This window comes from Thamnophis elegans, chromosome Z (assembly GCF_009769535.1).
Source record: "Thamnophis elegans isolate rThaEle1 chromosome Z, rThaEle1.pri, whole genome shotgun sequence".
Taxonomy (NCBI): Eukaryota; Metazoa; Chordata; class Lepidosauria; order Squamata; family Colubridae; genus Thamnophis; species Thamnophis elegans.
This window is the reverse complement of record NC_045558.1, coordinates 2813120-2835536: the sequence shown is the minus strand read 5'-3', so window position 1 is coordinate 2835536 and position 22417 is coordinate 2813120. Positions and strand designations below refer to the sequence as shown.

Sequence of the window (22417 nt, the reverse complement as noted above, 5' to 3'; positions counted from 1 at the left end):
GCCTGAGGGTCTCAGGGTCTCAGTGCTGGCAGACCTCATCAAAGGCCGTCCTGGGGAGGAGGGGGCAGGTCAAAAACTAGGGGAAAAGATGAGGGAAGGCAGTCCTCGACTTACAACAGTTCATTTAGTGACCGAAATTACAACAGCCCTGATAAAAGTTACTTAGGTCCTTGTGCTTATACCCATCACAGCATCCCCAAAGGAGGGGAGGGAGGGAAGAAAGGAAGCAGTGAGAGGGATGGGAGGAAGAAAGGAAGGAAAAAGAGGATGAGAGGGAGAGATAGAGAGGGAAGGAAGGAAAAGAGAGAGAAAAGACAGGAAGAAAAGAGAGGGAGCGAAGGAAGGAAAAGGGAGGGAGGGAGAGAGGGAAGAAAGAAAGGGGGAGAAAGAAAGGAAGGAAAGGGAGGGAGAGATTGAAGTAAAGAAGGAAAGAGAGGGAGGAAGGAAAGAGGGAGAGAGGGAAGAAAGGAATGAAAAGATGGAGGAAAAGATGAAGGAAAGGGAGAGATTGAAGAAAGGAAGGAAAGAGAGGAAGGAAGGAAAGAGGGAGGAAGAGAGAGGGAAGAAAGGAATGAAAAGATGGAGGAAGAGAGTGAAGGAAGGAAGGAAAGGGAGGGAGGAAAGAGGGAGGGAGAGAGAGGGAAGAAAGGAATGAAAAGAGGGAGAGAAGGGAGGGAAAGAGGGAGGGAAGGAAGGGAGGGAGGGAAAAGAGGGAAGAAATTGAGGGAGGGAAGGAAGGAAAAGAGGGAGGGAGAGAAGGAGACCAACCTGATCTGATCTTTCCCCTTTTTGGCTTTTATCTTCTTGCCAGGCTTGGAGGAGAAAGGGGCCGAGCCAATTCCAAACCCTTGTCCGTCCATTTCTCCAACCAGGTGTCCATCAGCGTCCACTATCCCTGCCTGGGGGGAGTGAAGAGCAGGAGCCGGGCGTGAGAGCATCTCGGAGCAGCCTCCTCCCTGGGCCAAACCTCTCAGGCCAAACTTCCCAAGAGTTTGCCTGACAACCGGGGAGAAGACCATCTGAAGCCCCTCAGGAAGCTTTTCCCTTCTCTCACCTTCTGGATGGCCGACAGCATCGCAAAGTCGCTCTTGTCTATAAGGGCATATTTGCTCCGCAGTCGGGCTTCCACCTCCTGGTCCTGTTGGCTGAAAGCAACACACATTGGCCCCGTTCACACAAGACACTAACCCCCCCCCCCCCGAAGGACACAGCATGCGACCACGTTGCCTGTTGCACCCACCGGTAGAAGAGAAATACTTGCAGCTGAGGCTTGGAAGCTGGGCTCCTCGGGGCTCCTCTCTTGAGTCGGTTGGTCTTCTTGCAGATGTTTCGTGACCCAACTCTAAAGAATTTCATCAGTGATGGGAGGGAGAGAGGGGCTTGTGAAGAGGTAGGAGAGGAAGAGGAGGAAGAGGAGGAGGAGGAGGAGGAAGAGGAGGAGGAGGAGGAGAATGAGGAGGATGAGAATGAAGAGGACGATTGGGGGGCACCTTGGTGCTTTCCAATCTCTTCTCTTTACTTGGTGATGTTTCATGACCCAAGTAGAGAATGTCACCACGGCTAGAAGCGAGTGCGATGTGCAGGGATGAGGGAGGGGGAGGAGGGAGGAGGAGGAGGAGGAGAAGGAGGAGGAGGAGGAGGAGGGAGAGGGGCAGGAGGGAGGAGGAAAGAGGAGGACAGTTCTGGAGTCCTTGGTGCTTTCTGAGCTTGGTGGATTTCTTGCGGACGTTTCATGATCCAGCTAGAGAACAATCACCGCTGCTTGGAGAAAGTGAGGAAGAAGGAGGAGGAGGAGGAGGAGGAGGAGGAGGAGGAGGAGGAGGAGGAGGAGGAGGAGGAGGAGGACAGTAGAGTCCTCCCACTTTCAGCCGGGTGGTTTTGTTGCAGATATTTTAAAGTCCAACTACTAACATCTCAGTGGCAGCTGGGAGGAGGAGGAGGAGGAGGAGGAGGGGGTAGAAAAATTGTGTGGTGCTCTCTGAGTTTCCACGCAGACCTTTGATTACCCAACTAGGTAACATCCTGTGTGCTAGGAGGATCTACATATAAACAGAGAGCAATCCCCCCCTCGCTTCTAGCACTGATGATATTCTCTTGCTGGGTCATGAAACGTCTGCAAAGAAGACCACCAAAAACTCAAACCATAGTAGGAGATGACAAGAGGTGGAGCCAGTTGGGCCTGGAAGCCCAAGTAAGATCAACAGTGATAGATGCTTGGATAGAACACCACTAGGAAATCCAAGGGCTGAAGGAAAGACCGGGAGATAGAAGGAAACAATTCCCGAAAGACTCACAAGAACAGAACAGAATTTATATCCAAGTTACTTTTGCCAATACCGTAGCATGAATATATTATTAAACAACGTCCATTGACATTTCCTTGTTGTTGTTGTTGTAATTGGCTAAAAATCATTTACTATTTATGTCCCATCTCCTCTCGTCAGACCCCCCCCCCCTAAAAAAACCCTTACACCTTTATGAGAAGATCTAAATAAAAATTTGTTAATAAGATTTATAGGTCTTTTTCCCAGGTCGCAATTTGCAATTTATATCCAAATTTCTTTTGCTAGTTTGCCAATACATGTATATGTCATTAAGCTGCATCCATTATCATTTCATTATTGTTATTATAGTTAATTGTTTGTTAATGAATAAACATTTAATAACAATCTAAAACAATCTAGGAGTTACTGAATTCCTACTTATTAATCACCAAAATCAACTAATTTTTTTATTATCAACTTTCATTGTTAACTTGTATCTTTCCAGTAACAAAACAGTCTTATCTCTCTTGCCAATTGTGGTGTCAGTCTTCTTTTTATCTCCTTTATAAAGTTTTTATAGACTTCTCTCCGCACTTTATTGCTTGAAGGATCTCTCAGGTAATCTCGTTGCCCTCCCGCTGCTACTAAAATTAGCTTGTCTTTGGATGTCAATCTTGCTTCTGAAAAAAATTCTCTTCTTAAGTCCATCGTCATTACCATTTTTTTTTTCTTCTGTATCTTGGAATCTGGGGTAGGGCTCCAATTCGTCAAATTCCCTCTCCCATATTCCCTTCTTTCCACTTTCACCCACATTTGCTCCGTTAATAAATCCATCTATTGTCTTGTCTTTATCTTTTATATCTTCATTCTCCCCTTTAATTTTTGGGGCTCCAACCCCTTCATCTTTTGCTATGAGGAAGACTAGTCTTTCTTTCCAACTTCTTCTCAATTCTCCCATATACCTTTCCAATAGATTTTGAATTCCAGCCAAGATATTTTGGAATTTTAAGGTTTCCTCATCTGAATATTGATCCATGTTTCCAAAAGAAGAAGAAGAAAAAGCAAATAGCCACTGCCACTGTCACTCTCAGACTTGGCGGGGGGGAGAAGGGAGGGGAGAAAGGTTTAGAAACTTTATTAATTGACTTTTACTTAAAAGATGTCATAAAGGTGTAATGTTATTGGAGGATTTTTTGAAATAGCTAATGAATGCCATTATGTGGTTGTGTCTTTAAGTATGAATGATTTGAGGTAAAAGCAGGTAGAAATAATTGTATTCAAATGAGAATTGTGGTACATTGATAGTAAGATATACAAAGATTTTTGACTTAAAGTGTATAATCTAATATGAACTATAAGTAATGACTGTGGAAGAAATGCACGGAAGTTATTTGTAACCGAACGACACGCTTTCTACAAGATGTAATGAAGGATGATTCTTTTTTTGTGTTTTTGTGCAATTAAAATAAAAAAACTTTTCAAACGAAAAGACTAGAACAGAATAGAATAGAATTCTTTATTGGCCAAGTATGATTGGACACACGAGGAATTTGTCTTTGGTGCAGAAGCTCTCAATGTATATACAAGCAACAAATGATAAAAGGTAAAGGTTCCCCTCGCACATATGTGCTAGTCGTTCTCGACTCTAGGGGGCGATGCTCATCGCCATATCAAAGCCGAAGAGCCAGCGCTGCCCAAAGACGTCTCCGTGGTCATGTGGCCGGCATAACTAAACCCCCGAAGGTCCACGAAATGTTCTTTACCTTCCCACCAAAGGTGGCCCTATTTTTCGACTTGCTTTTTTTAACCTGCTTTCAAACTGTTAGGTTGGCAGAAGCTGGGACAAGTACCTTGTTTACCTGAAAATAAGACCTCCCCAGATAATAAGCCCAATCAGGCTTTTGAGCGCATGCACTAAAATAAGCCCTCCCCGAATATACTGCAACACAGCAGCAACCACGAGGTGACCACGCTCGCCGCTTCCTGCACCTCAAAAGATAATAAGACCTCCCTGAAAATAAGGCCGAGCCCTTATTTCGGGGGCCAAAAGAAAACAAGACCCTGCCTTATTTTGGGGGAAACATGGTAACGGGAGCTCACTCCATTACGCAGCGCTAGGGATTCGAAACTCCGAGCTGCTGACCTTTCTGATCATAAATCCTAACGTACAACACTCGGGGCCAGTCATAGGATACTAAATAAGCAATCAACACGAATCACGCAGGGATATTAAATAAAACAGTATAAATCGTAGAGATAGAAGCCGCAAAGTTACAGTCATAGGAAGATAAGGAGGCAGGTTAATAGGAAAGGTGAGAAGAATAATGGTAATACAGCCTTACTGGATAGTTTGACAGTGTGGAGGGGATTAGGTGTTTAGCAGAGGGATGGCATGGGGGGTGGGGGGGGTGCAGTCACTGCCATGAAGCTCTCTACCTGAGGGTTTCTCTCCCTCCTTAGCTGCCATCAGGCCAGTTCTGAGTGGCTAGGGAATTCTGGGAGCTGAAGTCCAGACGAGCTTTAAAGTTGCCAAAGTTTGGAGACCCCCCCCTGATTGGCAGGACGGGCAAATTCATACAGAATGCTGCGGCCAGAAGAGACGGCTTCCTCCGGCGCAGAACGTCCAGCTGCTCGCCTGACTTTAGCCTGATCCAGCCTGTGGTACTAACTCCACCGCTTTGGTGTAGACCACTGGAGGTAGGGAGCCTGCTGGAAGGGTCTTGGGATCCAACTTTGAACCCCCCCCACTCCCGTCTGATATCCCCTGCCTCTCAGGCAGAGGGTTCCCCACGCTTATAATGGAGCCTTCAATGATGGCCCCCTTGTTCTCTGAAGCCTCTTGGATGTCACAATACAAGGACACCATGACATCATGGACTGAAGAGATGGGTCCCTGCCCCAAGTCCCCACTAGGCATTCCTTGGTCTAGCCTTTGCTCCCATCCTTCAAAATGTACCTTTGGGACTGACTGATTGACTGAACCACCAACACCCCCGTCTCCATTTCCTTCCTTCCTTCCTTCCTTCCTTCCTTCCTTCCATCCATCCATCCATCCATCCATCAATCCACTCGTCTGTCTGTCTGTCCATCCATCCATCCATCCATCCATCCATCCATCCATCCATCCATTTACCCATCTGTTAGGTAAGCTCCCCGTTGTGAGAGCGAGTGCGTTCAGAGAAGCTTTGTGAGAGTTGTGTTGGAGAGCACACAAACCAGCATACAGAGACACTGCAGTTTAAATAGGCTTTTACTTTCGTGGAAATAGAGGTTCAGAGTCCATCAAACAGTCCAAGTCATACACAGATAAGACAGTCAGTCATCAACGTCTTTCAGTTAAGGGATAATCCAAATAACATAGTCCAGTATCCATATAATCAGTTCAGTACTCAAAGTTTGCTAGCAGTTGCAAAACTTACAATAGCTCACGGCACTTTCTAACAGCCAGTTTCAAAAAACATTCAGATCAGATCAGCCCAGCATCTAACAGAGAGCTCCCAGTCATTCTGGCGCCCTCTTATGGCCGATTGAGGAAATAGCAACCAATCACATTTTACAGTATGATTTAAAGAAACAGGTACAACATTGCTATATGATTTATTTATTGCCAACCCAACAGTTAGATTATATTCCTAACACCATCCATCTTTCCACCCACTCATCTGTCTGTCCTTCCATCCATTCATCCATCCATCCATCCACCCACCCATTCATCCACTTGTCTGTCCATCCATCCATCCATTTACCCATCCATCTTTCCACCCACTCATCTGTCTGTCCTTCTGTCCTTCCGTCCATCCATCCATCCATCCATCCATCCAACCAACTACTTGTCCGTCCATCTGCCTGTCCATCCATCCATCCATCCATCCATCCATCCATCCATCCATCCATCCATCCATCCATCCATCCATCCATCCATTTACCTATCCATCCATCCATCTATCCATTTACCTATCCATCTTTCCATCCACTTATCTGTCTGTCTGTCCATCTATCCATCCATCCATCCATCCATCCACCCATCCACCTACTTGTCTGTCCATCTGCCTGTCCATCCATCCATCCACCCACCCATTCATCCACTTGTCTGCCATCCATCCATTTACCCATCCATCTTTCCACCCACCCACCCACTCGTCCATCTGTCCATCTGTCCATCTCCCTTATTCCTTATCCACTAATCTATCATTTATATACAGGTAGTCATCAGCTTACAAGTTTGCTTAGTGACTGTTCAAACTTACCATGGGACGGAAAAAAGAGAGTTATGACTGCTTTTCACTTTTACGACCTTCGCAGCGTCCCCGTGGCCATCTGATCAAAATCCAAGTGCTCGGCAACTGGTTCACATTTATGACCGTTGCTGCGTAGCTGGAGGTCTCTGACCCCTATTTGCAACCTTCTGACAAGCAAAGTCAGGGGGAAGCCAGATTCCCTTAACGACCGGGTTACTGACTTAACAACGGCAGAGATTTACTTAATAATGGCGGCAAGAAAGGTTGTAAAACTCATTTAACAAATGTCTTACTCAACCACAGAAGTTTTGGGCTCAATTATGGTTGTAAGTCGAAGGCTTCTTACATTATCTATCTCTTGTATTCTTTATCTATCTATATTACCTATCTCTTTATGTCTATTATCCTTCTATCATTTATCTATTATCTATCTGGCATTATCATTTCCTTCATCTACTTATTTATCCTTATTATATCTCTATCATTTATCTATTATCTATCACTTATCTACCGTTTTTTCCTTGAAAATAAGACAAGGTCTTTTTTTCTTTTGATCCCCCCTGAAATAAGCACTTGGCCTTATTTTCGGGGAGGTCTTATTATTTCTGAGGTGCAGGAGGCAGCAAGTGTGATCACCTCACGGCTGCTGCTGCGGTGTTGCAATATTTTCGGGGAGGGCTTATTTTAGCACATGCGCTCAAAAGCCTGATTGGGCTTCTTTTTATCCAGGGAGGTCTTATTTTTTGGGGGGGAAACAGCATATTACTGTCATTTGTTTCATTTACTGCTTATTTATCATTCTCTCTGTCTCTCTCTCATTTATCTATTATCTATCTCATATATCCTTTATCTACCTTAATTATCCATCTAAATATCTTACATTTATTTATCTATTCAGTTTCAGTTTCAGTTTAATAAAATTTGTATGCCGCCCACTCCCATTGGGACTCTGGGCGGCTCACAGGCAAGATAAAAAAGCATTTAAAAATTTAAGATAAGAGATACAATTATTAAAATTACACACCATCCATCCAGGCCTGCCGAAACAGCCAGGTCTTGGCGGCTTTATGGAAGGCCGGGAGAGTGGTAAGGGTCCGGATCTCTACGGGTAGATCGTTCCACAGGGCTGGAGCAGCTACAGAGAAGGCCCTCCCCCGGGGGGCCGCCAGCCCACATTGTCCGGTCGCACAGGCCCAACCTGTGCGATCTTATTGGTCGTTGGGAGGTAAGTAGCAGGAGGCGGTCTCTCAGGTAGCCATGTCCTAAACCATGTAGGGCTTTAAAAGTAACGGCTAGCACCTTGAAGCACATCCGGAGACCAATAGGGAGCCAGAGCAGCTCACCGAGGATGGGTGTAACATGGGTGTTTCTAGGTACACCCGATATCACTCGCGCGGCTGCATTCTGGACCAACTGCAGTCTTCGAACACTCTTCAGGGGCAGCCCCATGTAGAGTGCCATCTTTTCCTCTTATATTTCAAGGTTTTTTAAATAAATTCCATGCTTTTAAGTGTCCAAAAGTTCAGTGAATAAAGAGTTTTGGGGGTTCAGGAATAGATCATGTCTCAAAGGGGAATTTTCCTGCTAAATCCATTCTGCCCAATGGGAATATTTCAGCTAGAAACATGGTCAAGGGGGCTGCAAATGCCGTAAAAGTGAAGCGTGTGTGTATATGTGTGTGTGTGCGTGCGCATGCGAGCATCTGGCGCAACCAAAACTTCAAAATTGCGTTCACAACCCCAAACAGCTGCTAAGCGACTGGTCGTTAAGCAAGGACTATCTGCATTCCCAAAGCCCTTACCTTAAGATGATTTTGAACTGGTTAAAGATCTCTTGGATTTGACGGATGCTCGTGATCTGTAGGAAAAAGGGGGAAGCAGAGAGAAGGCTGTCATTGTGAGCTCAGGACGACCCTCAACATTTTCCTTGGTCACAAGGTTCTCCTCCTTTATCAGCTGAGCCAGGGAAATAGGTATGTATTTAGTGTCACATGTGGGCATACCAGGGGTTGTGACACTAAATACATACCTATTTTCCTGGCTCAGCCGATAAAGGAGGAGAACCTTGTGGCTTAGTGGTTAACACAACTGCTTAATATGTAATATGTATGCACAGGTTCGAATCCCAGTAAGGGTATGGCTAGCGGATGAGAGCTAAATAGCTTGAAATAGATCTATACTAGTCTCCCTTTATTTATTTATCAGCTCAAGTACAACACAAATGTAACAAAGGCAACAGTAAAAATATTGGGTTTCTGTCTGGATGGTCTCTTGTGATGAGCCGATAGACAGAGAAAAAGAAGCAGTATGCCTCCTCCCATATTTGGGCATACCATGGGTTGTGACACTAAATATATATATAAAATCTGGAGGACTTGAATGTCCTTTGCATCCGCCAGCGAGCCACTCACATCTAACTCATCAATGGTTCCCTCCAGGAATCGGCGGACCTGGGAGTTGATTTCGTTGATCTGGATTTCATTCAGAGGCTCGTAGGTCACGGGAGAGCGATTGAGCTAGAAGTGGAAGATCAAAGAATCCATCAAGGAAGTTTAATTGCCTTAAGTAGAACACAGAATCACAGGAGGGGGGGGGACCTTGGAGGTCTTCTAGTCCACCCCCCCTGCTCGAGCAGGAGACCCTTACAGAATCACAGAATAACGGAACTGGAAGGGACCTCAGAGGTCTTCTAGTCCACCACCCCCTGCTTGAGCAGGAGACCCTTACAGAATCACAGAATAACGGAACTGGAAGGGACCTCAGAGGTCTTCTAGTCCACCACCCCCTGCTCGAGCAGGAGACCCTTACAGAATCATAGAACAACAGAACTGGAAGGGACCTCAGAGGTCTTCTAGTCCACCACCCCCTGCTCGAGCAGGAGACCCTTACAGAATCATAGAACAACGGAATTGGAAGGGACCTTGGAGGTCTTCTAGTCCACCACCCCCTACTCGAGCAGGAGACCCTTACAGAATCATAGAACAACAGAATTGGAAGGGACCTTGGAGGTCATCTAGTCCAACCCCCCTGCTCGAACAAGGGAGCCTATATACTTATACGGAATAAATAGTGGCTTCTTCAACGCCTCGCTTCCCGTTGGGCCTTATCTAGCCTGGCTCAATTAAAAAACTGCCACACTGGGAGCATTAAAGTCAAGTGCAGAAAAAACCAACCCAGTTCAGTTGGCCACTTTAAACACTTAACGCCTACCAGTGGTCCTCAACTTGCAACCACAACCGAGCCCAAGGTTTCTGTCGCCAAGCAAGGCATCTGTTAAGTTAAGCCCTGCCCCATTCTGCGACCTTTCCAGCCACGGCCTGTTGAGGGAATCGCTGAAGTTGTTAAGTGAGTCGCATGGTGGCGAAGTGAATCTGGATCACAAAAGGGGGAGGGGGGGTCGCCGCAGGATGCTGTGACCGTCATAAACGTGAGTCATTTGTCCAGCATCCGAATTTTGACTACGTGACAACAGAAGATGCTGCAATGGTCATAAATGTGCAAAACCGATCATAAGTCCCTTTTTTTTTCAGACTTTGAGCTATCCTAGTGAAGAACCACCTGCATTTTGTAGGAATCTTCCCAGTCTGGGAGCTGGGACAGACTAGATAAGGTACAGCCGAGAGCTGGGTTGCTGCTGGCATTACTGCTGGTTCGGTGCACGCCAAATTTGCACAGGCGCCTGACACATGCTCTGCGTGTGTGTGCATATGAACATAAATAGGTCTGTGCATGGGCAAAGCTTTAAAAAAAATGAAAAATAAAATTTATGCAATGAAAATTGTTCCGAGCATGCGCAGAATCGAAAATCAAGATGGCGCCTGTTAGGTAAGCTCCTCATTGGGAGAGCGAGTGCGTTCGGAGAAGCATTGTGAGAGTTGTGTTGGAGAACACATAAACTAGCACACAGAGACACTGTAGTTTAAATGCTGTACCTGTTTCTTTAAATCATGCTGTAAATGTGATTGGTTGCTGTTTCCTCAATTGGCCATAAGATGGAGCCAGAATCATTGTTAGATGCTGATCTGATCTGAGTGTTTGGAAGCTGGCTGTTAGAAGTGCCGTATAGTGATCCGCGTGAGCTATTGTAAGTTTTGCAATTGCTAGCAAACTTTGTGTACCGGACTGTTAGTATGATTATGGACTATGTTATTTGGATTATCCCTTAACTGAAAGACATTGATGACTGACTGTCTTATCCGTGTATGACTTGGACTGTTTGATGGACTCTGATACCTTTATTTCCACGGAAGTAAAAGCCTATTTAAACCGCAGTGTCTCTGTATGCTTTGTGTGTTCTCCAACACAACTCCACAAACGCTTCTCTGAACGCATTCGCTCTCCCAACGGGGAGCTTACCTAACAGCACCGCTGTAGGATACCCACTTCAGGGGCGTGGCAGGGCGGGGTCACTGCTGGTTCCAACCACCCAGGCCACCAAACCACTACCAGTTTGCCCAAACCGGTCCGAACTGGTACCACTGGTACAGTCCAAAGGCCTTCAGCAGAGGTCAGATCTTGCCCTCTTGGTCCTACGTTAGGAAGCCAGACTAAGTGCCCACTTGACTCCTCCCTCCTGGCTCAACCAGTCTCCCTCCGACAGTGACAGATGAGCCTGGATTGGGCCATGTCGCCAACCATGAAGGGGCAGCTTCCTAGGGAGTTGATTCTTACCAAACTGTTGTGCATCGCCAACTCTTCCTTCAGGTAGAGGACCTCTTTCTCCAGGTTCTTCACCATCCTCTAAGCAGACGAGAACGGCACGGATTACTGAGCGGTGGGAAAGTCAAAGGCCGCCCAAAGGTATTTACAGACCCCAGGAAGCAGGCGGTGTTCATTAGAACCCTTCCTCCTCTAACCAAGATAAGGGACTATGAGGATGCCCTGATCATCAGTGCAGCAACGACATTGCCTAGGTTGGTAATGAAAGGTCTCCGAGAGAACAACCAAGCTCAGAGGGCACCAGGGACCCCACAGTCGTCATCCTCCCCCTCCCCCTCTAGCACTGATGATGTTCCCTAGTTGGGTCATGAAACGTCTGCAATAAAAGCAGCGACCTCAGAGAGCACCAAGGATCCCCTACTCTTCTTCCTTCTCCTCCTCCTCCTCTTCCTTCTCCTCCTCCTCCTCTTCCTCCTCCTTCTCCTCCTCCTCCTCCTCCATAAACCTCACTCCCTTCTAGCACTGATTATGTTCCCTAGTAGGGTCATGAAATGTCTGCAAGGAAACCATCCAGCTGAGAGAGCACCAACAACCCCACAGATCTCCTCCTCCTCCTCCTCCTCCTCCTCCTCCTCCTCCTCCTCATCATCATCATCATCCTCATCTTCTTCTTCTCCCTACAACTCCCATTCCCTTCCAGCACTGATGTTGTTCCCTAGTTGGGTCCTGAGACATCTGCAAGAAAAGCCACCCAGCCCAGAGAGCACCAAGGACCCCACAGTCCTTTTCCTCCTCCTCCTCCCTGCAAACCCTCCTCCATTCCAGCACTAATGATGTTACCTAGATTGGTAATAAAACGTCTGCAAGAAAAGAACCCAGTTCACAGGGCACCAAGGACCCCACAGTCTTCTTCTTCCTCCTCCCCTTCCTCCTTTTCCTCTTCCTCCTCCCTTCCGGCACTAATAATGCTACCTAGTTGGGTCATGAGATGTCTGCAAGAAAACCACCCAGCTCAAGAGAGCACCAAGGACCTCACAGTCCTTTTCTTCTTCCTCTTCCTCCTCCTCCTATCCCTACAACCCCCATTCCCATCTAGCACTGAAGATGTCCCCTAGTTGGGTCATGAGACGTCTGCAAGAAAACCACCCAGTTCAAGAGAGCACCAAGAAAGGAGAAGAAAAAGGGTAGGAGTAGGGAAGAGGTAAGGGAAGAAAGAAGGGGACGGAGACGAGGAAGGAAGGAAGTAGAGAAGGAAGGGAGGGAGAAAGGAAAAGAAAGAGAAAACGAGGTGGTGTCTTAGCAGGTGCTAAGGATGGTAAACAAAGCATTTTAAACTATACCTTATAGCCTTCCAAATGGGATAACAATAATATAACATTATAATATAATGGCAAAGAAAAAGAATAACTATGCAAATGTATATCTATAATCTGCATGTAAGAGAATAAATGACAGTAAAAATATAAAGCATAATATAGGTAAATAATATTTAGTCATAAGTAGCTAAGTTTAAATAAAGAAATGTACATAAAAATGGATAACGAATAAGGAGATTATGAACGCAAGATAGAAATGTATAGAAGGGAAAACACTAACTGTAAAGAAACCGATTCGGAACTGCGGTATGATATACGATGGAACTTCTTGTTCCTATGTTGTTTTTAAGTTATGTGTTTGTTTCTGTTGATGTGCTTATGTGTTTAAAATAATAAAATTAAAAATTAAAAAAAAAGAGAGCACCAAGGACCACACAGTCCTTTTATTCCTCTTCTTCCTCCTCCTCCTATTCCTACAACCCCCATTCCCATCTAGCACTGAAGATGTCCCCTAGTTGGGTCATGAGATGTCTGCAAGAAAAAAAACCCCATCTCAGAGAGCACCCAGGACCCCACAATCCCCCCTCCTCCTCTTCGCAAATCCCACTCCCTTCTAGTATGGATGACAACACCCCCTCGTATGTGATATTTTCTTACACCTGGTCACTCCTTCGAGACCGCAGAAAGATCTAAAGAGGACGTACCTCCGAGTTGATTTTTTCATTGACAATCGCCAGGGTAGTCACCCACTTCATTCTGGTGGCAAAACGAAGCGTGGACAGCTGGAAAAAAAAATAGGAGCATCACCTTGTTTACCCATTATTTGGGGGGGTCCGAACAGTTTGAGTTAGAAGATAATCTGTATACAAGTCCACTTGCAGGTAGTCCTCGACTTACGACCACAACGTTTCTGTTTGCTGAAGGGGACAGTTGTCAGCTTGCTTGCCCCATTTTGCAACCTTTCTTGCCACAGTTTGTTAAGTGAATAGTTGAAGCTGTGAAGCTGTTAACCTGGTTGTTAAATAAATCTGGCTTCCCCACCGACTTTGCTTGACAGAAAGACACAAGATCGCGTGACCCCAGGACACTGCAACCGTTGTAAATATGAGCCAGTTGCCAAGCGTCTAGAATTTTGATCACGTAGCCACTGCGGATGCTGCAATGGTCGTAAGTGTGAAAAATGGACATAAGTCCCTTTTTTTCACCGCTGTTGTAACCTCAGTCACCAAACGAACTGTTGTAAGTCGAGAACTACCTGTATCGTGGTTTTAGATTTCCCAACAACCAAGAGGTATCTATCATTGTTTACTCGATTTGCAAGGTTTCTAAACGAAATATTAAAAAAAACAAAAACAAAATAGGAAGCCACTGGAAAACGCCATGCTCCCTGTACTGCGGTGGGGTGGAGGGATTCGTATTTTGTTCCGTGTCCCAAAACAGAATGTCTCCAAACATTCTAGCTTTCCTGAGACTGTGGCTTAAAGAGTCTGAAATGGCAGCTTGAACCTCTGAAGATGCAAAGGCCTTATCTAGGCCCATCTGCCCTGAGGGTTAATGTCAGGCTGGCCACCCCCAGCTTCTTCCCTTCTCTGGCATCCTGCCATGAAATGCAAGGGATGGGTAGGGAGAGGGGAGGAGGGGGGGGAAAGGGATTTGGGGAAGTAAGGATCAGGCATGGGGGATGGGAAGACCAAGGGGAGGAGGCAAGCTGATAAGAAGCTTGGGATGTCAAACCAGAATAAGGGCAGCTGCCAAGGACGAACCCTGAGAGCAGCTCCGGCCTTCAAAGCTGTTCCCAAAACATCAGAAGGGAACAAGATTGAGCCCCGAGGGAATGGGTCGGGGGGGGGGGGTTCAGGGGAAGGGGAAAACGGCAACCTTCATGCGGCTAATAGTCAGATCCAGCTGTAACTGCTTTAAGGACGGACCTTACTTAACAAACAAATGGAATTGTGGGGGTTTTATTTCCTAAATGTCTAAGTCGGGACAGATCTGACATTATCCAACCCTCCGTTCGTCTATTTTTAATTTTGTTTATAACAGAGTTGGAAGGGACCTCGGAGGTCTTCTAGTCCAACCCTGTTCCGGCAGGAAACCCTCTACCGTTTCAGACAAATGGCTATCCAACATCTATCCAATGACTTCCAGTGTTGGGGCATTCTGGAGGCAACTTCTGTTCCACTGCTTGTTTCAAATGTCAGGAAATTTCTCCTCAGTTCTAAGTTGCTTCTCTCCTTGATTAGTTTCCACCCATTGCTTCTTGTTCTACTCTCAGATGCCTTGGAGAATAGCTTGACCCCCCAAATCTTCTTTGGGGCAGCCCCTGGGATATTGGAAGACTCCTATCATGCCTCCCCTGGTCCTTCTTTCCATTAAACTAGACATTCCCAGTTCCTGCAACCGTTTTTCATATGTCTTAGTCTCCAGTCCCCTAATCTTCTTTGTTGCTCTTCTCTGCACTCTTTCTCCACATCTTTTCCTCATCGTGGCGACCAAATGATAGATCTTATCCATCTATCTCCCTTATCCCTCCATCCCTTCACCTATTCATCCTTCCCTCCATTCCTCTATCCATCCATCCCTCCATCTTTCATCCCTCCACCCACCCTTCTTCCATCCCTCCACCCATCCTTCTTCCATCCCTCCACCCATCCTTCTTCCATCCCTCCACCCATCCTTCTTCCATCCCTCCACCCATCCTTCTTCCATCCCTCCACCCAGCCTTCTTCCATCCCTCCACCCATCCTTCTTCCATCCCTCCACCCATCCTTCTTCCATCCCTCCACCCATCCTTCTTCCATCCCTCCACCCTTCTTCCCTTCCTCCACCCATCCTTCTTCCATCCCTCCACCCATCCTTCTTCCATCCCTCCACCCATCCTTCTTCCATCCACCCACCCTTCTTCCCTTCCTCCACCCATCCTTCTTCCATCCCTCCACCCATCCTTCTTCCATCCCTCCACCGATCCTTCTTCCATCCCTCCACCCTTCTTCCCTTCCTCCACCCATCCTTCTTCCATCCCTCCACCCATCCTTCTTCCATGCCTCCACCCATCCTTCTTCCATCCCTCCACCCATCCTTCTTCCATCCACCCACCCTTCTTCCATCCCTCCACCCATCCTTCTTCCATCCACCCACCCTTCTTCCCTTCCTCCACCCATCCTTCTTCCATCCCTCCACCCATCCTTCTTCCATCCACCCACCCTTCTTCCCTTCCTCCACCCATCCTTCTTCCATCCCTCCACCCATCCTTCTTCCATCCCTCCACCCTTCTTCCCTTCCTCCACCTATCCTTCTTCCATCCCTCCACCCATCCTTCTTCCATCCTCCATCCACCCTACTTCCATCCCTCCCTCCCTCCTTCTTCCATCCACTCACCCTTCTTCCCTCCCTCCCTCCACCCATCCTTCTTCCACCCATCCTTCTTCCACCCCTCCATCCACCCTACTTCCATCCCTCCCTCCATCCTTCTTCCATCCACCCATCCTTCTTCCATCCTGCTTCCACCCTAGCCCTCCATCCCTGATCTGGCATTCACCGTTTCCACGATGTGGATGGACTCACTGCAGATGTTAGCCACAAGGACAGTGTTGCAATTCCCACCTAGGAAGCAAGGAAAAGAGGGAAGAAAGAGAGGAGGCCCGTAACGTCTCCTGCCTCCCTGCTCTGGTGGTCCAGGGGGGATGTAACTGGGGAAAGACGGTCCTCCACATGACAGGGAGGGAGCCACCATGGAGAAGGCCCTTCCTCTGAGTCCCATCAGATGGATCTCAAGAGGGGATTCGTAACGTCTCCTTCCTCCATGCTCGGCTGGGTAGGTGTAACTGTGAAAAAGAGGGTCTTCTGCACAACCTGCCCTCCCCCAAGTGGGGCTTTGAAGGAGACAACCAGCACCTTAACTGAAGCAAAATGGCAGCTCCCGTAGGAGAGGAGACCCGGGTTCAAACCTAGACTTGCACAAAACCGTGCAGGCCTCTGAATTTTGAGCCGGCTGAGTCCCCGGATACTTTTCAAGGGCAGCCCTTTGTGGAGGGCAGCCAGGCCTTGTTACGGCCCTGGAAGGGATGAACCCTAAATCCCTACCCAAGGAATCCTTCAAGGTGTACGTCAGCTTGCTCTGCCGAAAGGGGACGTGGTCCCGGCTGCAGTCCGACAGGGCGATGACCACCTGCTCCAGGAAGGACAGCGATTTGTTGATGTAAGTCGCTTCCTTCAGCCCAAATCCTTCCGACTGTCCAGAAAGAAAACCTTAGTCAGTGGACCCGAAAGAGTCCAGGGGGTCCCTCGGCACAGGGCGCTTTCGCCTTATTTTACCACCGGTTTGCTGTGCACAAAAATGTGAGCAAAAACTGCTTGCGCGACTTCTGTGCAGGGATGGATTGCTGCCGGCATTACGCGAAAGATTTTGCCCCTTAAAAGGTCTGCGCATATGCACCATGTTAGAAAGGGGGGGGGGCAGAGGTGGGTTTCCTACCAGTTCGCACCTATTCGGTAGAACCGGTTCGTCAAATCTACCGAACCGGTTAGAAGAGGTTCCACCAGTGGACCCGGAAAGCAGGACACACCTACAGAAGAGGTTCCCAAAATTTTTTGAAACCCACCCCTGGTCCTTGGATATGATTATTCTACATTATTATGCTCATATTTATAAAACTCAGTGCCTCTGTGAAAGGTAAGGATGACTACTGCGTTTGTGGTGCAATCAGAACATTGCGTGTGTTGAAGTTGTTCTAACGCAAACCAAAGATGCCTTTCAAAAAACAAGTTTACATCCTATTCTTATGCATGCCAGTGCTGTGTGCGAGGTAATTTAAGGTGGTTCTGACAAGTGTCGTCGGCATCTTCATATCCGGTCACATGGGTGGCAAGCCACTCCCATCCAGTCACATGGGCAGCAAGCCACTCCCACAAAGGAGGCCACACCCACAGAGTACGTTCGAACAATTTTTGAAACCCACCACTGGGGGGTGGTGGTGAATTGCATGCGCAGAATCAAAAATCAAGATGGCGGCGGTGACCAGAGAACCGGTACGTACGTACGTACGTGTGTATGTGTGTGTGTGTGTATGTGTGTGTGTGGAGGCCAAGTTACTGCTTACTCGGCCAAACTGCTAGGAACCCACCTCTGCTTCCGTGCATGTGATTTGCTCACACGTGCGTCTTACACACATGCGTGCGGCTTAGAAAATGTGGCTCAATAGGGCGGCATAGTGCCAGGATTATGCCGCAGGTCACCACTACCGGCTCGCTCGAACCGTTCCGAACTGACTGAATACCACCACAGGTCCTCGGCTTACAACAGTTCATTTAGTGACCTTTCCAAGTTACAATGGCACTGAAAGACATGACTTATGACTCTTTTTCAGACTTAGGACCATCGCGGTTCATACGCGTGGCAACCGACTCGCTTTTATGACGGTCGCAGTGTCCCCTGGGGGGGGGGTGTCACAGGATCCCCTTTTGCGACCGTCTGACCAGCAAACTCGATGGGGAAGCCGGATTAGTCTAACGACCGCAATCAACGACAGCAGGGATTCACTTAATGGTGGCAAGACAAGGTTGTCAAATGGCGCAAAGCTCATTTAACAACCATCTTCGAAATGTTGGGCTCGGGTTTGGCCGTTAAGCCGAGGACTGCCTGCTGCCCTTGGCTTAAAATCCCCTTCGCGGAACTCAAAATGTGACTTTTATTTTCTCACTTTGCTTTTTGACAGCCTCTCCGAGCCCGCGAGGTCGACCAGATTAATTTTGGAAGTGACGTATCTGGCGTCAGAAACGATCCTCGAGTGACACTGAAGCGAGAGATAAGAATTGATAAGGGCGTGTTTGCTTTTTTTAAAAACAACAACAACGATGCCTTGAATCACGCAGGCTGCTGAGTCTTCAGCCACGGGCATCGAGCCAATTCTCAGTGGGGCTGACCTCGATGTAGATGGTGAAGATGCAGTGAGACCTGGAGGAATGCTTGTTCAGGGCATGCTGACCCACAGATCTGTTGGTGTCGCCCTAGAAGAGAAAAGGGAATAAAAGAGGCAGCGAGAAGATTTGCTGATTCAGGATCGCTTCCCCAAGTGGAATTAAAAAAAGTATTCGCTACCCAATAGCCCCGAAGTGCATAAAAATGCAACACGGGTAGTCCTCGTCTTATGACCCCTTAATGACGGCACTGGAAAAAGAGAGTTACAGCCAGTCCTCACGCTTAACAACTGCTGCAATGTTCCCCAGAATCAGGTGATGGGAAATCAGGCCCTCGGCCACCGTGAATTTAATAAACAAATCAAGAGAATAAATAAAGAGTGTGGGTCCCCTTACCTCGAACAAGAGATTTAATGCAATTTCTTCGTTGGGAGCGGGATGGATGGAGAGGCCCTTGACGGAGACCCCGTGGGGGCTCTCCACTATGGACAACGGGAGGTCGCTCTCTGAGCTGAGGGAGGGGAGGAGGTCCGAGATGACCTCATTGTGAATCTCCAGGTAAGAAATCCGGACGGTGATAAACTGATTGCTATGCTTCTCCATGGACTTGAACACCTGGAGGGAAAGGGGAGTGAATTTTATCTACCTGCTTACCTACGTTTCTCTCCTGCCTTTGTTCTGTGATTAACTCAAGGCAGGGATTAACATGCCTAATACTCCTTCCTCCTCCCATTTCCCCCACGACAACCACCTTGTGAGGTGGGCTGGGTTGAGAGAGAGAGAGAGAGTGGGGTTTGCCCAAAGTCTGGTTTTCGCACCTAAGGCAGGACTAGAGTTCACCGTCTCCTGGTGATTGGCCCAAAGTCCCCTTTTGTGTCTAAGTAGGACCCCACGATGATATGGAGCCTATCAAATAGTGGGTTTGACTCAGTGGTGGGTTTCAAATTTTTTTAGACCCTCTTCTGTAGGTGTGGCCTGCTTTGTGGGAGTGGCTTGCCGGCCATGTGACTGGGTGGGCATGGCCAACTTGTAAAATGTGGTGGAACTCACTTAACAACGCTCTTGCTTAGCAACCAAAATGTTGGCTCAGGAACTCTGGCATTGAAGTGTGCAAGTCTTAAAGCTGTCAAGTTACAAGACCTTTGCACCCCTAACCCTTTAGAAAAAAACCCCCAGGAGTGTTAAAACTTGATAGCTTTAAGACTTTAAGATAGAACTCTTGGAGGCGGGTGGGGCGATTGGTGAGCCAGCCAATCAGTGAGTGGCGGGCGGGGCAAGCCTGGTGCGGACAGGCAGGAGGAGGGAGCTGGAACAGGGTTCTAAACGGCACGGTAGATTTGTGGAACCACTTCTATAGAAGAGGTTAGAACTGGCAGGAACCCACCCCTGGTTTGACCGTTGTCACTGGGGGTGGGGGCTTATTGATTTTTTAAATTTAACTTCTATTCGCAGTTACAAGTTGCACTGAGTTGAATGGCAATGCAAATTCTCTTTTCTTTTCTTTCTTTCTCTCTTTCTTTTTCTTTCTTTCTCTTTCATTCATTCATTCAATCATATATAAATATACAAATAAGTACACATATAAATATACAAATAAGTACACATATAAATATACAAATAAATAAATATGCAAATAAATATACAAATAAATAAATATATAAATATACAAATAAATATATAAATATACAAATAAATATATATATAAATAAACAAACAAATATACAAATTAATTAATTACTTAATATACAAATAAGTATACATATAAATAAACAAACAAACAAAGAAATAAATATACAAATAAATAAATAAATATACAAACAAACAAACAAATGACTATATAAATAAATAAATATATAAATATATAAATAAATAAATATACAAATAAATAAACAAACATACAAATAAACATACAAACGAACAAACAAATAAACAAGGATCTGGGGCACCTGCTGGATAGCCCGAGGGATGATCCCCCTGTGCTTGAAGTTTCCGGTGGTCCCCGTCATGGTGAAGGTCTTGCCGGCTCCAGTCTGCCCGTAGCACATGATGGTCCCTGGGGGAGGGTTGGGGGGGGTCAGCAGAGAGAGATTCTGGTCGTTTCCTAGAGGCAGCAAGCTCTCTTCCGGATAGCAGAGCCCGGAGGGACCCTGGAGATCCACTCCTCTGGGGGGGGTGTCAAGCTCGACTTCATTGAGGACCACATCAGGGCTGTCTTTGACCTTGAGGGGTCAGCTCGGCCTCCCCCGTGTTGGGGGGGGGGCCTGTGGTGGGCTGCTAGTGAAAAGAGGCTCCCGAGCTCCGTTCTGGCTGCGATGGCCTCCTGCAACCCTCTGCCAGCGAAAAGGGAGCCTGGGAGGGCTGCACTCCGTTTCCGCGGCCCAGATCTAAGCACCTGAGTTTGACGCCCTGCTCTAGTCCAACCCACTACTCAAATAGGAGACCCTATCCCTTTTCAAACAAAATGGTTGCCCGGTCCAGTTTTCAAGAAAACCTCCAGTAATGGCGCCCCCACCACTTCCATTCCATTGGTTAATTGTTCTCTCTGTCCTGAAATTTTCATCTTAATTCTAGGTTGCAATGAATCTACGTCAATGCCGATAGGTGGGATCGCTGCCAAAAATTGCAACCCTGGGGTGAAGAACGGCTGCAGGAATTGGGTATTTCTGGTTTAATGAAAATAAAGACTAGGGGAGACATGATAGCTGTCTTCCGATATCAGAGGGGCTGCCAGAAAGAAGAGGGAGTCACACTATTCTCCAAAGCACCTGAGGGCAGGAGAAGAAGCAATGGGTGGAAACTAATCAAGGAGAGAAGCAACTTAGAACTAAGGAGAAATTTCCTGACAGTGAGGACAATTAATCAGTGGAACAGAAGTCGCCTCCAGAAGTTGTGAATGCCCCAGCACTGGAAGTGTTTAAGAAGAGACTGGAAAAGTCAACTGTCTGAAATGGCTGGGGGTTGGACTAGAAGACCTCCAAGGTCCCTTCCCGCTCTCTTATTCTGTTAACGGAATAATAATCATTAATGGCTTACCGTTATAGCCGTTCAGGGCCTGTGAGACTAGCTCTTTGGCCACCGTATCGTAAACCAGGTCTTGCGACGTGTTGTAGAGGACGCCGTCCAGCTTAAACGACCAGTCGGTCACCTTGTTGTTGACGATGCCTTTGGAGCGATCCCGCTCGATGTGAACCTCGATCGTCTGGAAAAGGGGAGCCAGGGCGAGTTCCGATTTCAAGGTGCGTCAATTTCACCCGTGAAAAAGGTGAAACGGGGAGCAGAAGCTTTTCGGCTTCATCCTTTCTGTTACCTTGTTGTCGGCTCCGAATCTGATGACATCTTGAGGAAAGTCGGCCGTGGGCTTGACCCGTGCGAAGGCCTTCACTTTCTTCGAATTGAGGCACATGGCCATGAGGTCTGGGGGAAAAGAAATGCAAGGGGGGTCCTTGATTTACGACCGCTTGCTTAGTTGCCATTTGAAGTGACAACAGCACTGAAAGTAGTGACTTATTCACCCTTACGACCATTGCAGCATCCCTGTGGCCAGGTGATCAAAATTCAGATATTCGGCAATTGGTTCATATATATGATGGCCATAAGGTAGATGGATGGACGGATGGATGGAGATAAGTGATAAGGCAGACAGAAAGATCAGATAATGGGTAGGATGGATGAGATAGATAGATAGATAGATAGATAGATAGATAGATAGATAGAGAGAGAGAGAGAGAGAGAGAGAGACCGTATTTTTCAGAGTATAAGATGCACCTTTCCCCCCCACAAAAGGTGAAAATCTGGGTGCATCTTATACACTGAATACAGCATTTTGTGCCTCCAGAAACCCCATCCCCTTCACCAAAATGGACGTGCAGAGCCTTTAGGAGGCTTCCAGAGTGCTCCAGGGTGCTGGGGAGGGCAAAAATGAGCAAACAACTGCCCATTTTTGCCTCCACCCCAGCCCTCAGGAGCCCTTTGCAAGCCTCCCAAAGCTCTGCATCCCCCCCCCCTTTTTTTTTGTGTGTGTGCAA

General features: G+C 47.1%; 1 protein-coding gene across 1 annotated transcript in view; it reads right to left on the bottom strand.

Annotated features, from left to right (window-relative positions):
- The window catches only part of KIF9 (kinesin family member 9), a 29436-nt gene extending 7640 nt beyond the window's left edge, over positions 1-21796 (bottom strand). The window contains exons 1-14 of the mRNA XM_032237573.1: positions 21700-21796; positions 21426-21591; positions 20339-20445; positions 18789-19007; positions 18399-18482; positions 18176-18268; positions 16560-16707; positions 16015-16079; positions 13181-13258; positions 11173-11241; positions 8913-9017; positions 8304-8359; positions 1055-1145; positions 769-899 (exon numbers count right to left, since the gene is read on the bottom strand). Of these exons, the coding sequence (XP_032093464.1) occupies positions 769-899; positions 1055-1145; positions 8304-8359; positions 8913-9017; positions 11173-11241; positions 13181-13258; positions 16015-16079; positions 16560-16707; positions 18176-18268; positions 18399-18482; positions 18789-19007; positions 20339-20445; positions 21426-21591; positions 21700-21795 (1508 nt within the window). The 5' untranslated portion in view covers position 21796. The remainder of the gene's footprint in view (positions 1-768; positions 900-1054; positions 1146-8303; positions 8360-8912; positions 9018-11172; positions 11242-13180; positions 13259-16014; positions 16080-16559; positions 16708-18175; positions 18269-18398; positions 18483-18788; positions 19008-20338; positions 20446-21425; positions 21592-21699) is intronic.
- Positions 21797-22417: the final 621 nt, after the last annotated feature.